General features: G+C 41.7%; 1 protein-coding gene across 1 annotated transcript; it reads left to right on the top strand.

The window, feature by feature from the left end:
• The first annotated feature begins 8,290 nt into the window (after positions 1-8,290).
• LOC142937985 (tumor necrosis factor ligand superfamily member 6-like) lies at positions 8,291-9,731 on the top strand. The gene has a single exon (XM_076081139.1). The coding sequence runs from the start codon at positions 8,420-8,422 to the stop codon at positions 9,101-9,103; it is 684 nt and encodes a 227-aa protein (XP_075937254.1). The 5' UTR covers positions 8,291-8,419; the 3' UTR covers positions 9,104-9,731.
• The last annotated feature ends 6,142 nt before the right edge of the window (positions 9,732-15,873 follow it).

The following is a 15,873-nucleotide window of genomic DNA, read 5'->3' as shown; positions in this document are numbered from 1 at the left end:
ATTGGAAGGCCACCGACAACTTCATGGTTACTGGTGGATGTATGTACTTGAAGCAGGTGCACTGCAGCCTCATGCTTTGGGGAGGAAAGCTGGTCTGTTGTGCTGGCCCTCTGCATATACACTTACATACATACATAAATGACATCTTGTGTGAGGAAATGAATAAAACGTGACCAGAGCTCAATGTCAGTATTGGTCTTACATTGACCACATGAATGCTAGCATTGCTCTGTTGTCGGCTGGTTGTGTAATTAAGCCACTGCTTGCTAACAAGTTCACCACCATACAACTTTTGTGTTTACAGCATGAAGCACTGCCCCCAGTGGCCACAACAAATCCACTAATGCAGGTTTCAGTAAAAGTAGCAATACATGAGATGCAAAAGTGCTCAATGACCCTTTGCTAAGCCCCGCCCCTTACTGCCATTCTGTCAAGCTGTCAGAGCCCACACTGTCACTAACTGCACTCCTGGAAAAAAGCTACAGATCTCAGTGTTAAAGTACACCACCACATCAGCTGGTGACCGAGACAGAAGACGGTGAAATTAAGAAACACTTCCTGTAAAACTGGGTAGATCGTTCACTGTTACAATCATTAAATACATTTGCAATATCTTCAGTAGCTAGCGTAGCATGGAAGTGCTAAAGCTCCTGTTGTGCTAACGTACCCTGCTAACGTTAGCGCCACTAGTTTTCATGTAGAAACGTAACGTTTTAGAAACGTATATCTCCTTCCAACCTCTCCAGGTAACGAGTGTCACTATTACACAACGTTTAAACATGACTAGCTACAAATACACAAAACCAGCCTGAATATAAAGAAAATGTGAAACGATTGCATGAGATTCTACGGAGCAGAGGCGGATAGTTGGCGGACCACGGTCGGAGATGCTATGCTATGATTGGCCAGTCTGTGTTTGAGGGGCGGGACTAAAATTGTCAAGAAAAAGTCCTGCATGCAAACTTACACTTATAGTATAATCAGCTTAAAGTACTCATTATGCAGAATGACCTCTTTAAGAGTGTTACATCATTCAATTTTTGATACTGATGGACACGTGAGCACCTTTTAAATATTGTAGTTGCTGAAGGTGGAGTTGATTACTCTTCTCAAAGCCTTTCGTTCTTTGGACTCGGTTTGCTGTGGCTGTCTTTATTACCGGCAGTGTCCTATCACTGTGTACTGTCTGATAGGGTTGGTTAGACCTCTCTGTCTGTACATAGACTCACATACCAGAACAAACTAATCTACAAAGACATTCTGAGCATTTACCCGAGCATTTATTATCTCAAAAAAGGCTGATGACTGTAGTTTACATCCCGGAACTTCTATATAAGGAAGAAAGCCGACTCACTCTGACTGGAACAGGCTTTAGTACAAGCAAATACAACTTATCTCCTTGCTTGAAAACAGTCATTATGATTTGGAAGTACAAAGGACTTTTTGATCGTTGTTTTATGATTTTATTTATGCATTTCAGGAATCAATTTCCTATTATTTCAATACATTTATTGTGATTTCGTTGTTCATATTTCTTGTATTTTGACAGATATTATTTTATCAATTCTACATCTGTTCTGTTGATCTTTTATTACATTATGGATTGATCAATTGTCACTCCATACATACTGGATAAATCACACATTAAATGGCACATTGTCCGAGTATAAACCCAGAAAGGACTCATCGTGTAAAATTATTATAATAACTTTATATACTGTTGGTTTAAATGCAATATATGTTAATACTGGTTATATGTTGATCTTAATCTACAAAGTAACTATTAACTATACCTGTACATGGTTAGAAGAAGCAGCTCTGCAGCCATGAATATAGCAATGACTTGCAGTCTGTTCTAGTCACACCCAGCGTCAGTGCAAAGGTGTAGTCACATAAATACAACATGTACTGGGACTTTAAGATGTGTCAGTATTGACTAATTAGGTTTCATTTATGCAATCAGAATGTTCTAATTCCTTTAATGGATGACAAATTACATGAATGAAGTTTTGTGGGAAAGGAGTGGTCCATCATGAGCCTCGAGAACACAATCAGAACGGGACATCTTGATCATAGAGATGCAGAGACGATAATAATGTTGCCCGGCTGGTTTGAGAGGTTTTTACAGTCACCTTTTAGTTATTTTGGGTGAAGTATCCCATTTTAAATTTCAGGGGCCAAAGCCATGAAAGGTCATAAAGGTGGTACAGTTGAAAACAAAGACTGTAAACCCGCAGGAGAACAGATAAACAGCTCCCTTCCAGACACTTGGTGATGGGAAAAGAACTCTTGTATTACTCAAGCACCCATCAACACATTAGTCGTCCCTCTGGTGAGGGCGTCAGCCTGACAAGTAAAGGTGAGAGGTGTCGTGGAAGAACACGTTGGACATGTTGAGGCAAATGTTCTTGATGTTGCACTTGCCCTCCTCATTATGTGTTTTACTGCATTACTGAGGAGCCTGCGTGATGAGTAAAGGCTGACTGTGCATGATGTCACCATGGTAAAACAACAAGGTTGTTATGAAATTTGGCCAAATGTAAGCTACTGAAATGTAGTGCAATTCAGCCATACTACCCTAATCATGACATGCAAAGTATACCATATGTGGAGTTTCTTTCCAAGAGGAGATATCCACCATTAAGACAAATTTACATCACAACAAAAGGTTCCTCAGTTTTCTCTCAGGTCTCCAATAAGAATTTTCTTCCCTCTAATTTTTTATAAAAACACATAGAACATGGTACAATCAGGACGTATAAACCTACAAAAGATGGATTGATAATACAGTTATTGACTCAGGAAACAAATGGAGAAGAAGTCAGATCACGGTCAGAACACAGTTAAGTTTATCAAGATACGCAGCGCAAAAGGCTTGTTGACGTAGCGACTGCTCGCGGGGCTAGCTGGTGGACTACTGTAGGTGGCGAGCTAACAGCTAACATTGCTATCACTGTTTTCAGAGTTGAGAAGCACAAAAGACATATTTGTACCATCAATCTCTGTCTCCTAAGTGTTTACAATCCATGCCTCTTTAGTGGAACAGCTTCTACGGCAACAAGTTAAATATAACTTCATGTTGCAACACAGCTAGAACAACAGCTTCCTCCAGTTTGAACACTTGTTGCCTCACATGTCAACACTGTTGAGTCTGTTTGTTGTTGGTTACCAGCACAAATTTAGGTGTCAAAGTTCACCAAAGTTAAAACACAAAAGATGAACCATGATTGCATTTAAATGAATTGATTTTGCTGCTTTAATCGGTGCAGTGAACAGGCCTTAGTGCTGTTCTGTCAGATTGGTGGAACCAGCTGGACGCAACTGGGAACTGTATCAAATGTAAGGACACCAATGCTCAGAAATCATGTGACTTGGCTTTAATGGATTACCAGCATAAAGCGTGTTGACCAACCGAGCTGGTTTTTGATGTTTTACGCCAAACAAAGGTGTAAATGTCGTCTCAGCTTTAACATCTGCTGAGAACGGCTCAATCCACTGCAGTCCTCTGTGTTTTCCAAACAGGAGCTACTCTCTGAAATATTCTGCATATGTAAACATGCATATACCCAGACCTGAACAGTGTGGAAACAGCCATGTTCTTAAGGCCATATTTACAAAATAATAGCAATAATGATAAAACATAGTTCATGTCTATTGTTCATAAATAACCTGTTGTAGCGGTTAAAAAGCTGCCTCCAGATTCACATGAGAACATGGACATTTCAGATGCAGAAAAATATATTTTTGTAAAAGAAATAATGTAATATAAACACACACACTCACACAGACATACTTCTTATCCAAGTGCATAAAACTGTCTATAATTGTGATTTCTGCCTTTGAAGGATTCCTGGCTGATTCCTTTAAAACATCTATCTATTTTATTCCAATAGAAAAAGTACAACTTTACAAGCCCAAATTGGGTCTTTGTCAGGTATTGTACTTTTCCTAATGTAATACAATTTTAAAGGGAGCATCCAGCAATGCTTTGAGTCCGTGGGGGACAGAACTCATTATATTTGTAGGAGACGGATTGTCTTTAAATGTCTCTTCTTAAGGTCAGGAATTAAATCCACAAACTCAGTTTTATCAAAATGACACATCACAATGTTCGTCAGAATTATAAGAATAAAAATGAAGTCTGACTCTACATCATCACCGTTATCTTAGTCTGCGTGATTCTAATTCCCTTTGTTTTGTCATTTTACCAGTGTGACCATGAATATGACTCTAAACAAGTAAAACGTCTGCAGTATATTATTTGGTGCAGTCCCCCCCCCCCCCCAAAAAAAAATAACTGTTGCACAACAGCAGGTCGACAGGTGCGTAGGAGAACGTCTGGGGTACACAAAATGAAACAGAAAAATTCCCCCATATTTTACACCTCCATATATTTTGTTTGACATTTCTGTATGATCGTCAAAAAGGCATCGATAACAAAGAAAGGGTGGTTTCCCTCGAACAACAATGGAAAACAGCAACCAAAAACGTCTTCAAAAATACAACTAAAAACTCTAAAAAGGAACAAAACAGATATATTTATATATTTATATATATATATATATATATATATATATATATATATATATATAAATAAACAAACTAAATAGAAACTCTTTCACATTAAAGGGGGCAGTTGCGGTGGTCTCAGTGCTTGTTGTGGAACTGGGTCTGATAAAGTTTGAATGAGTGAAAAGCTGAATGGAGCCAGACGGGGGAGGCATGCGTGGCGTTCACGGTCACGTGGTGGATCGCGTTTCCTTTGTCTCTGAACCCCACGGCCTGCTTTGTGTGAACGAGGGGATCCGATTTCCCCTCGTCTTTGATGTCTCCTCCTCCCACGCCTCCTCTCTTCAGCCATTATCCCCCCCCCCCCACCCTCCCCCACATACCAACCCACTCGCCCTCCCACGCAGCGACACACACACACACACACACACACACACACACACACACACACACACACACACACACACACACACACACACACACACACACACACACACACACACACACACACACACACACACACACACACACACACACACACACACACACACACACACACACACACACACACACACACACACGGCCTTGCCTTCTGCTTACGGAAAACTCAACACAAGGCTGCATCTGGAGGTGAATGCACGGCCAAGAGCCTGAATACCTCATCGAATGACCAGCAGGGAAAATATTCAGGATGAAACAAACAACAACCATGAAAGCAAAAACTGAAGACGCCATCAGCTTTATGTCCGAACAGTAACATGTATTTGCTCAGTTAAGTAGAAGGGACATTACTTGAGTTTTCTTGTGTTCTGTACTGAGTAATGACGATAAACAAATCTTTAATCCTGAATTCCTCACCAGTCTTTATCCAATTTTAGCCATGCTGAACTGAAGGTCAGTCTTTCTTGCACACAGATTGCCTTATAAGGAAAAAATGTGTTGAGAGAAAAAGAAAAAAATCCACAAATATAATGATTTATAAAAAATGATTTACAGGAACAAAGCGTCGATTTTAAATGAGTTGCTTTCCAGAAAAACACAAGTTTCTTTCACACAACCATTGAACACACTCAGCATGGATGAAACATCAGGACCATTGTGCAAGTTCATCGAAAGAAACTTGGGTAATTAAAATAGGCAATTTTATTACTTTTTACAGCCCATATGTAGAAGTTTGAAGGAGTCCTACTACTTGAATATGAACAGCTAATAAATGAATCAATAGATTCAACTATTGTCTTTACTTCTGCCTTTAAAGCAGTTGAATAAATCCTCCCAAACATTGTTATTGTGTTATCATCTAAACACAAACAGGTGGGTGGCTGTTAAAGGGTTAAATACCTGTACTGCTCAGCTCTGCACCCTTTCATTATATGTCAAGTTGTCCAAACGTAAGGGACTTTGAGGTCCGGACTCATCTTTGGTGCAAGATAACAGGTTATTAGTGTGTGCCAGGTTCCTTCAGTCATGAATATAAAGTCTGTTATTGTTGTATTTTGTGTTGCATCAGCAATATAATTTGTTGTTTATATATTTGCCTCACTTTCAAAGTTTATAATTGTGTCTTTTTCTCTAAGTCTCTCTTGATTTGTAGGCTATGATTTTTAGATCCACAGTATGGATGGTGATGTTGGTCCGCCACTTTGATCGAGACTGAAATATCTCAACAACTAATTAGATTTCCACGAAACATTCATGGTCCTCAGGATGAATCTCAGGGTCTTTGATATTTGTGGTTTTGAGCAACGTATCCTCATAAAACGTTTGTATGATATCTTACGAAAAGTTATGATTTTTCATCCGTTTTACCTACGAATGTGCAACAACGTATCAATTTCCGCTCGTTACATACAGACTAAACTTCCGTCTTCACAGGAAACAACTTGGATAGGTTTTGGAAAAGATCATCGTACAGCGCATTAACTATTCGTAGGTATAGCTACGAACGCTGCATGAGAACAGCCTGTTTAGTGTGAAATGTCTCAACAGCTGTAGGATGGATTGCCATGCTTCTTTTGTACAGACATTCAAGTTTACCTCAAGATGAAGTGTAATATCTTCAACAATCCCTTCACTTTTCTTCTAGCGCCATCAACAGGTCAAAATTGAAGCATGATACAGCTAAGCCTGCTAGCATGTCATGATGAGCCTGTTAGCATGCTGAATCCTGTGTATCATAGACACACAGACCAGTCAAACCCAAGATTTTTCCTTAATGAATTTAAAACTTAAAACTTGATACAGCTTGATGTTTAGAGAAAAGTACCAACACACATTCTCTGCTAAACCTTCACCGTGTATTAATATGCTAAAAGTTGACGATAGAATCTGTACTACACTGAAATGCTACAGGCCTGGAACCAACCCTAAACAAGTCGTCAGTTGCCTTCACGCTGCAATTTCGCAAAGCATAATATTTACATTCAGCATGTGACCTAAATTTCCATATGGCCCGCCGTCTATGTGGGGATAATCCATCTTAACCATCGCTGGGCATCGCCATATAATTTATGCCGCAAAACAACATGTGGTATGCAAAGCATCCCTTTGATTGCATTGTTGTTGGGGGCTTGTGCGGTCCGAAATGGCGGGGGCCCCCCACCCTGGCGGGGTCCGCCAGCCAGACTGCCGGGGTCAAGGGGGGGCCTCTTCCCGCACACAGCCGTTTTCGCTATTGAGGCAGCGTCCTTCCTGCAGCCGGGCTGATGTCAGGGTCGAGGAATGTGAAAAAACAGAGCACACTGGGGGGCCTTGTTCTCCCACAGTGAATAGTCCTTGGGTAGGAATCCAAACCACATGCCACACACACACAGCCAGAGTGAAGGGGGGGGGGGGGGGGCAGGGAGGGAGGAGGACAGGGGAGGACCAAACTGAGAAAACAGACCCCTCTGGAAACCAGCGTGTAGTTTGAGGTCTGGATTCACGGTCGGTTTGAGGTGATTACGTCTGAATTATGCAAGAGAGGAAATGTCTTGTTAGGAGATAAGTTCATCATCTGCAAACAATTAAATGAAATCCAGCACTGTCAAAGAAATGGGGCACATGGAGCAGATTTTCAAGGAAAGGAAGCATGGACTTGGATATTATGTTTCTTTGTTTTATTGTTTCTAAATTATTTGTTTTGGGCAATTTATTACAGTCGATACTGATCATAAGTCTAAGCATTACCCATTTCCTTGGAAATTTGCTCTGTGCCAACTTTCTACGAGAGTGTTTGATATGATTTTATTCTTTGCACTTGCCTGACATCAAACAGAATTGTCAACTCGTTGTTTCCATCGTCAGTCTAAAGGATTTCCATCACTAGAGACCTATGCATCCACCTGAATGACACGTCGTTTTAAGTCGACAGGTGATGTGTTGACATGACAACATATACTTGTGTTTAAGAGTTAGAAGAGGAAGTTAAAAAGACAAACCTAGGCTACAATGTCGGACGATGTTAGGAAGAAATGCCATAGATGTAAAATTAATTTGTTAATCAAGGGGGTCAGATCAAGCGTAAGCCTGGCGAGAGGTTGTGTGCGCGGTCGTACGTGTGTGTGACTGTGCATCCATGACTGATTGAGTGTGCACCTCTGTGTACTACCAGTACACTGGTTAGCCGTACTACCAGTACACTGGTTAGCTGTACTAGTGTACTGTAAACATCAGTGGTTGTTGCAGACACACCTGGCGGAGATATGCACTCTACTGAGTGGACCTTTCTAGTTTATTTATTTGCTCACAATCACCATTGTTTTCCCCATCTCTTCTGCTATTTTGTCAATTTATATTTTCTCACATTCATTTGTTATCGAAAAAAGGAAGTAACTCAGAAAACCTCAGTTCCTTGAGGGAGGTGTGGCTCAGAAGTGAATGGGATGTCTCGGAGGCCAGGCCTCTCCGGGTTTCACTACTCCTCATCATCATGGTCAACACTCACCAGACTAGCCTGGAACTGGTGCATCCGCGCCGCAGCAGGTCCGACCCGGTCCTCACTCCGGCGGCTCCGCTTCTGTCACAATGCCACGACAAGTCTTTCCACCGTATTCTGGTTGGTGTAGTGTCGCTGAATGTGTTGCTGTCGGTCGGAGGATTCATCTTTCTCTACCACAAAGGCGGAATGCAGCTTCCCTCTTCAGAAAAGCAGAAAACAACAAACCAGCAACAATTCAAAGCCTTAGCACGCATGGTGGTTGAGCCGCGATCACACACATGGAATCAGAAATCTATACAGGGTTATCTCCAGTGGGACCTGAACCAATCAGTTCGAAGGAGCATCAAGTACAGAAACAGCTGGTTGACTATCCTGCAGCCCGGTGACTACTACATCTACTCCAGGGTGACCTTTTCGAAGGGCGACATTGAGCAACCGCTGGTCAGCAGGGTGATGCTGAGGAAGAACGAGACAGTAGAGGACACGGTTGTGATGCAGGCCTACTGCAATCTGCACAGCGACAGCAGGTCGGCATCGATCCCTCACCTGTGCACGGCCACGCAGGGAGAGGTGATCCCACTGGAGACAGGAAACCAGCTCAGTGTCTGGGTGTTAGACCTCTCCCTGGTGAACTACGAGAAAGCAGCCACAGCCTTTGGGTTGTACAAACTGTGACCTCAATGCAATGGATGTGGATGTGGATGTTTTTAAATCAAATTTAAAAAAAGATAATTCATGTTTGTGGCTGTTAGTCTTGTGAGAAATTTAAGTTTAAAAGCATTCCTAGTATGTTTAAAAGGACTCCGAGTGGTGGATATTATATGTCACAATATATTTACTTATAGAAGTCTTAAACCAAAAAGTATAATCATTGAATGTATTGAACACTGTGAAGAAGATTTGCTGAAATGTATTAGGTGTTAGGTGAGAGAGGGTATTACAGGTATGGTAATAGATGAGCCCAGCAGAGGCACCGTCTTCAAAAAGGAAGCAGGAAGTGGTCAAGGAAAGACACACTGGCCTCAACGGAGGACGGACCATCGGGTCAGAGGCCAAGGAGGAGCTTGTTGGATTTCAGCCAATCATTGAGCTGATATGAGTCATTCCAGAGACATTTGAAACAACAGACAGTGATTCTGAGGAGAGAATCAGACCTCGTGACTTTTGCTTTACAGCTAACCGGAATTCGCCGGTCTGCTGGGTGAAACACATGTGGTCTCTGCTCCATGGAACATATTGCTATTAATAGTGTATTCAGTTTGTAACTGTTTTCGCTTTTGTTAAGTAATTAAATACCAGTTAATTTGAACTTGAACCAGCTGTTTTGATTTGGAGACCGACGAGAAAAGTCCATGCAGGGACAGGAGCGGCTTCTTCCTTTGTTCTGAAGTTTTGAACTCAACAGTCTCCTGAATTGTGCATGAATTAATACCCCAAAAAATGAAGAACTCAAATATTTGTAAACAAGTCATTTTTAATGACAAAAAATATTGGTTGTTTTTTCATCTTCTTCATGAGTGATCCTGGTCTACTTGTATGCTAGCCTCTGTGCTAGCTATATAACTGGGGCTCTAATAGGCTAAATGCTAATGCTAAGCTAGACAAATTAGCATGGCTTTAATCATGGACTTTATTTATAGCAACTTAAAGCAATAGCTTGGGAAATAAATACACTTTGCTTTCTTGAAGAGATGAGTAAAAGCACCACTCCTTTCGGATTAAACAGAATACATGTTAATTGTCGGTAGCTGTATTTTTTAATTTTGGGCTGGCGAGTTAATATAGGCTAGGCTAAATTTGGCTAATCATCTGGTAGTTGTGATAGTGTTATCGTTCTTCTCATTTAATACAAAGGAAAGAAAGTGAATATCATTTTTGCCAAATACACACACCACGAATGAGACCTCAAATGTGCCAGCTATGTAACTGGAGGGCTAATAGGCTAATTGCTAAAAACATTGGTGCCTTCAAACAGAAACTCAAATAGGCTACAGGTGACAAACTGATGGGTGTAAAATAGAAAAGCCCCAAACTGATAATCATGTTATCTGTCTGCATAGTAAATCACAATTATTCCAGTCAATGAAGGGAAACTTCTCCCAGCAGATAAATCATGTTACATGCCAAGTTAAATAAAGCAGACTGATTCAGAACGAAAACAGAAAAGGGAGGATGAAAGCGAAAGGAGCGAACTGTTAGAAGAAGGCACATAAAAGCCTCTGGCAGAACCCAGCGGTAACAGGCATGTTGGGAAAATGTTCTTGATCCATGTTTAAATCATGTAAATATCCTAAAATGCTTGGTAAAGCCCTGCAGGCTGCCACAATGCAGAAGTCAAAGATGTCTTGTGATGATTCTTGTGCACAGATGAGTTTTCTAAAGAAATCAAGAAGAAATCAAGCAAGAAAGGATCAAGGAAATATGTAGATAAGGCATGCAGATAGATTCAAGACTTAAAGACAGTCATCGCAGAACTAGCAGAGCCTGCGTCACAGAACTTGAGGTAAAAACACGATGATACCACATCACGAAAACAAACATACACATATCATACAGGTATATGACTAAAGCCAAAGGACAGCCTCTAGTAGTTACACCTAACAACAACATGATGTCTCTCTCTTCAACTAAAACACCTCCATTGTCTAATCAAACACTCTGATACACATCATCGTGTCTGGGACTCAATGTTCTCATGCATTACACACTCATGAGACATGTCCCCACCCAGCCTCGACTTGTCCCATGAATGGATTGCAAATTCCTGAGAAAGAATGTGTCACTAAACATCTGTATCTTTCTCAACCTTTCCACTGATACACCTACAAGGACGTCAGAGGATTCCTTACACAGATGTACTGATATTTCAACGTATCCTCACACAACGGTCCGTCTGATTTCTTATAAAATAACGCTAGTCCCATTTTTGTGCCTTTTTCTACGAATTTCCACTCGTTACATTTACACAGTCTTTTAAAAACAAACCTCCGTTTTCACAGGCAACAAAACTACTTGATTGTAAAGATTGTGTTTTGGGCTGAAATAACCACGGAAGTGTGTAGGATCTTGCGACATCTAGTGGTGAGGTTGCAACGTTTCCCGTGTGCCAAGTGTGTAGGTAAATCACGAATGGCCGAAGTGAAAATGCAAAAGGCCCTATCCAGAGCCAGTTGTTTCAAGATTAGCGTAGGTTATTTAAGGAATAGCAGAGCCGATGTGTGTGCAGTGGGAAGTTGCGTGAGCGAACGAGTTGGCAGTAGAGAACAACAGAGGTTTCCAGTGTTTATTTTTCCAGCCCTTGAGACAAAAACAGCAGTGTCCCCTCAGTGTTTTGATGACCACGGTCGTGGAAGCAAGTTGGTTTGTCCGTTCAGGGCTACCGTAGAAACATGGCGGCCGGCTCCGTGAAGAGGAGCTCCGTATGTAGACAAACGGCTCATTCTAAGGTAACAAAAACACAATGTGTCTTAAATACTCTAAAGAAAACACTTATTAATATTATATCCCATTTCTGCAAATAAATCCGCCTAAATGCCAAGTTACGTGACAAATAAATTAACATTGACTTCCATTGTTTGCTGGGTGAGAGAAAGGTTTTTGTATGATTCAACCACCAACCCTACCACCCACCTTGTGTGGGTTATTCCAGTCGTTATACTTTCTGGTTCACGATTAGGTGGCTTACATACAAATTGATTTTGTGGAATGTCTACGAATTAAAAAGTAGGTTTAACTACAAACGCTGTATGAGAACAGTCTGGATATTTGATATAAAACTTCCAGAAAAGAGTTGGCACACACCTGTCCCCTTACGTACCGCTATATGAATGAATTTTCTTTTTCTTTTTGTGTCAAATCAATGCAATGGTCCATCCCGCATGGGATTAGCTACATGACATTGCACATGTACCAAATACCACATGAATAAGGATGTTTGGTAATTAACCTTCATTTTCCAAAGAGAAACTATTTGCTTTACACAGAACAGAAGAGAAACTAATATTTGTTTGACAAAGAACAGAAGAGAAACCAAATGTAAAAGATACCAATGCAACATGTTTTTTTTAACACTTCAAACACCTCTACAGTTTGTAAGTTATGATAACGTACGTAAGTGTGAGCACGCAGTTTGGCAACGGAAGTACGGCAATGTGAAATAACTCATCGTGCTATGCAAGGGCATTAACCACCAGACATGGCGAATGCAACCTAAGCATGTTGACTTTCCAGTGCAATAAGTGAGTGGGTAGAATGAATTAGCAAGTGAAACCTAGAGCGTAGCGTTACACCTGCCAGAAATTACCAGCATATAAACCATAAGAAATGTATCTGTGTTCATGTCCATCATGTACATCAAACGCCACGATACAGACTCACAGGTTTGACTTCATTGAGTATTAAAATGGGCGCTACTAACAGTCCAGTGTAGTCCACATGTTTAATAGCTTGCAGCCAGACGCTGCCGATGTTGTGGTTTAACCGGTGACCTTCCGGTAACAAGTGACTCTCAGCCGATTGAGTCATGGTTGCTAGTAGTGACGGCAGCTGTTGAAAACAAAAACAGAACATGTAGGTGTCCTTGTAACAGCCTCCAATCAATATTAATTACATAATCATTTCTGTTTATTATCTGCGCCTTTTACTTAAGTTACTACAAGCAACAACGGACGCATTTGGCTGAAAGTCACCAGTTAACGCGGTCGCACTTTAAATTGAAGCACCTGTTGCTCTGAAACGGTCGTGATCCTGTCTGAATTCTGCAGAACTTCAGTCTGCTGTTTCGAATATTGATTCTGACAACAAACAGACATTTTGATGCCGTTAAGGGTTTTGATTTTACGTTTAAAGTGTGCTAACTCGTCTGTATAGCTGGGGCAAAACGCCATTTCCTTTGCCAACATGCGGACACATTTGTGACGACGTCATCTGTAAAATGGTCGACATATCATCCAGATACTCTGACGAAGTTGAATTGTGTCCAGTCATTAGAAACCTTTATAAGGCTACAAAATTACCAGAAAAGGTCTGGTTCTCTCTGGTATTTGAGGTAAATAAAGGACCCACAGTTTGAGAATTTGCATTATAAAAATAGGCAACCATGTGTCCTCGAGTTAGGGTTAAAGATATAGACAGTACATTGCAGTCCATGTGTCTGTAATGATGCAGTGCGTCATGTGAAAAAGCCCAGTAGCACTTCTTCTCATCTTCCTGCCTTGTTCTTGCGGTGGTGTGTCATCACTAAAGCGTGGAGTCGGGCCAGCGTCTGACCTCCTTCAATCTTATGAACCTCCCGTGTTATTGTAAGGCCCAGTCACGTCTGATGGGATTACATCCACCTCTTACGTAAGGCTCGGCAAGTCCGGACATGCACTTTTCAACCAGTTAGTTCAGCCTCGTGCAGGAATCTGCCTCGCTACTGCAGCTGAGAACAAGATGTTCCCATCTACCGATGCAGCATTTGAGGACTGTCAGGCAGCATCAAAACAAGCGGCCGTTCTGCATGTCCTCAACGAACACTCTAAAGGCCGTGCTATGCTCAACAAACAGCTGTTTTCCTTGCTTTTTGCAGCATTTTTACCTATTTGTTCCAAAATATATTTTTCCTGGACAAACTACCATAAACTAATATGATTTTTCAAATAATGCAGGGAAATAATTATTATAACGACATGTTAAGCCGTTCTAGCAGGATGGCTCTAGATCTAGGCTCTATCCAAACAGCCATAGAGTGGATCACCAAGAAATTTTAGATATTCATGGTTAGTAGAGGATGAATTCTAATGAACGTGGCTATCCCCGTTTCCTGTAGTGCCTCCATGCGGTTGACATTTGTAGTTTTTAGTCATATGTCTCGACTACTATTAGATGGATTGCCATTCAATTTGGTTCAGACATTCATGTTTCCCATCAGGATGGATTGTAACTTTGGTGATCCCTTAACTTTTCATTGAGAGACAATCTTTGTCAAATACTTTGGTTTCCTGCAAAACTAATTTCATTCCTTTTCATGTTTGTTTTTGGCCGTCGCCATGTTGTTGTTTGTTTCACCCAAAAGTGACACGAGAGGGTGGCTCGGTTTTGTCCAGGTTGAGCTTCAGGCGGTGTGTCGCCATCCACTTCAAGATGTCAGCCAAGATGTCAGCCAAGCACGCAGCGATGTGTGCCTCCACTTGAGTGTCACCGGGGGGGAAATGACAAGACCAGCTGGGTGTCATCGGCATAACAATGGTAAGAGAAGTCATGCGAGCGAATAACAGAACCCAGAGATGTTGTGTAGTGCGAGAAGAGAAGGGGGCCCAGGACTGAACCTTGTGGAACCCCTGTAGTCAGCATGCGTGGTTCCGACACGGCCCCCCTCCATGTCCCCTGGTAGGATCGACCTGTCAGGTAGGATGCAAACAGGGAGAGTGCAGAGCCTGAGACGCCCATCCCCTCGAGGGTGGAGAGGAGGATCTGGTGGTTCACCGTGTCAAATGCCGCAGACAGGTCCAGGAGAATCAGGACAGAGGAGAGAGAGTTCGCTCTCGCGGCGTGAAGCGACTCCGTCACCGTAAGGAGGGCTGTCTCAGTCGAGTGACCCACTTTGAACCCGGACTGGTGGGGGTCCAAGAGGCTGTTCTGGTGGAGATAGTTAGACAGTTGGTCAAAGACAGCACATTCAAGTGTTTTGGATAGAAAGGGTAGAAGAGAAACCGGTCTGAAGTTCTTGACATCAGAAGGATCAAGTGATGGTTTCTTCAGAAGGGGGGTGACTCTGGCAGTCCTGAAACAAGAGATGTGTTGATGAGGTGGGTGAGGAAAGGAAGGAGTTCAGTCGCAATAGACTGAAGAGGGGAGGGGATCGGGTCAAGGGAGCACGTGGTGGGGCGGTTAGATTTGTAACAAGGTTACATCTGCCTTAAACAGCTGCCATTTTACCACTTTGCTCTTTATACAGTTACAACTATCTCTCTCTATATTATCTGCTTCATAAAGTGGCTGAGTTTCTTGATTAGAACTTCCAAAATAAAATGTATTTTTATCATTAACCGTCTCAAACTCCATGTTGTCACATCATCTGCCTCCTATAGCATCATCACAGACAACACAGTGCCATATAGGTCTTGTAATTTAGATTTTAAAGTAGGCCAGTGCTGTTTTAAAAGGCTTATATCCTCACACACATTCTGTTTCCAATGACATGATGCAACACTCAATTATACACACCTTACAGTCTGAGATGTCGAATGTTAAAGAACGAATGTAAACACCACTTAAGGGTACGTCACGTCTGCAGGCTTTGTGATTGGTTGACGCAACAGGAGACGGTGGTTAAAAAAAAACAGTCTTTATTTCACAGAAATCCAACAGAAATCCCCTCCATAATCCAGCAGACTCCCCAGAGACATCCAACAACTGTAGCGAGGAAATAAAACATGCCCGCCCACATGCTTTCGGTTCTATTG

This window comes from Anarhichas minor, unplaced genomic scaffold, assembly GCF_050575085.1.
Source record: "Anarhichas minor isolate MPS153535 unplaced genomic scaffold, ASM5057508v1 ptg000079l, whole genome shotgun sequence".
NCBI classification, from domain to species: domain Eukaryota; kingdom Metazoa; phylum Chordata; class Actinopteri; order Perciformes; family Anarhichadidae; genus Anarhichas; species Anarhichas minor.
This window is presented reverse-complemented; position numbering and strand designations above follow the sequence as displayed.

Coding starts and splice junctions, on each gene's coding strand:
- LOC142937985 (XM_076081139.1), top strand. CDS start 8,420: ATGGTCAACACTCACCAGACTAGCCTGGAACTGGTGCATCCGCGCCGC.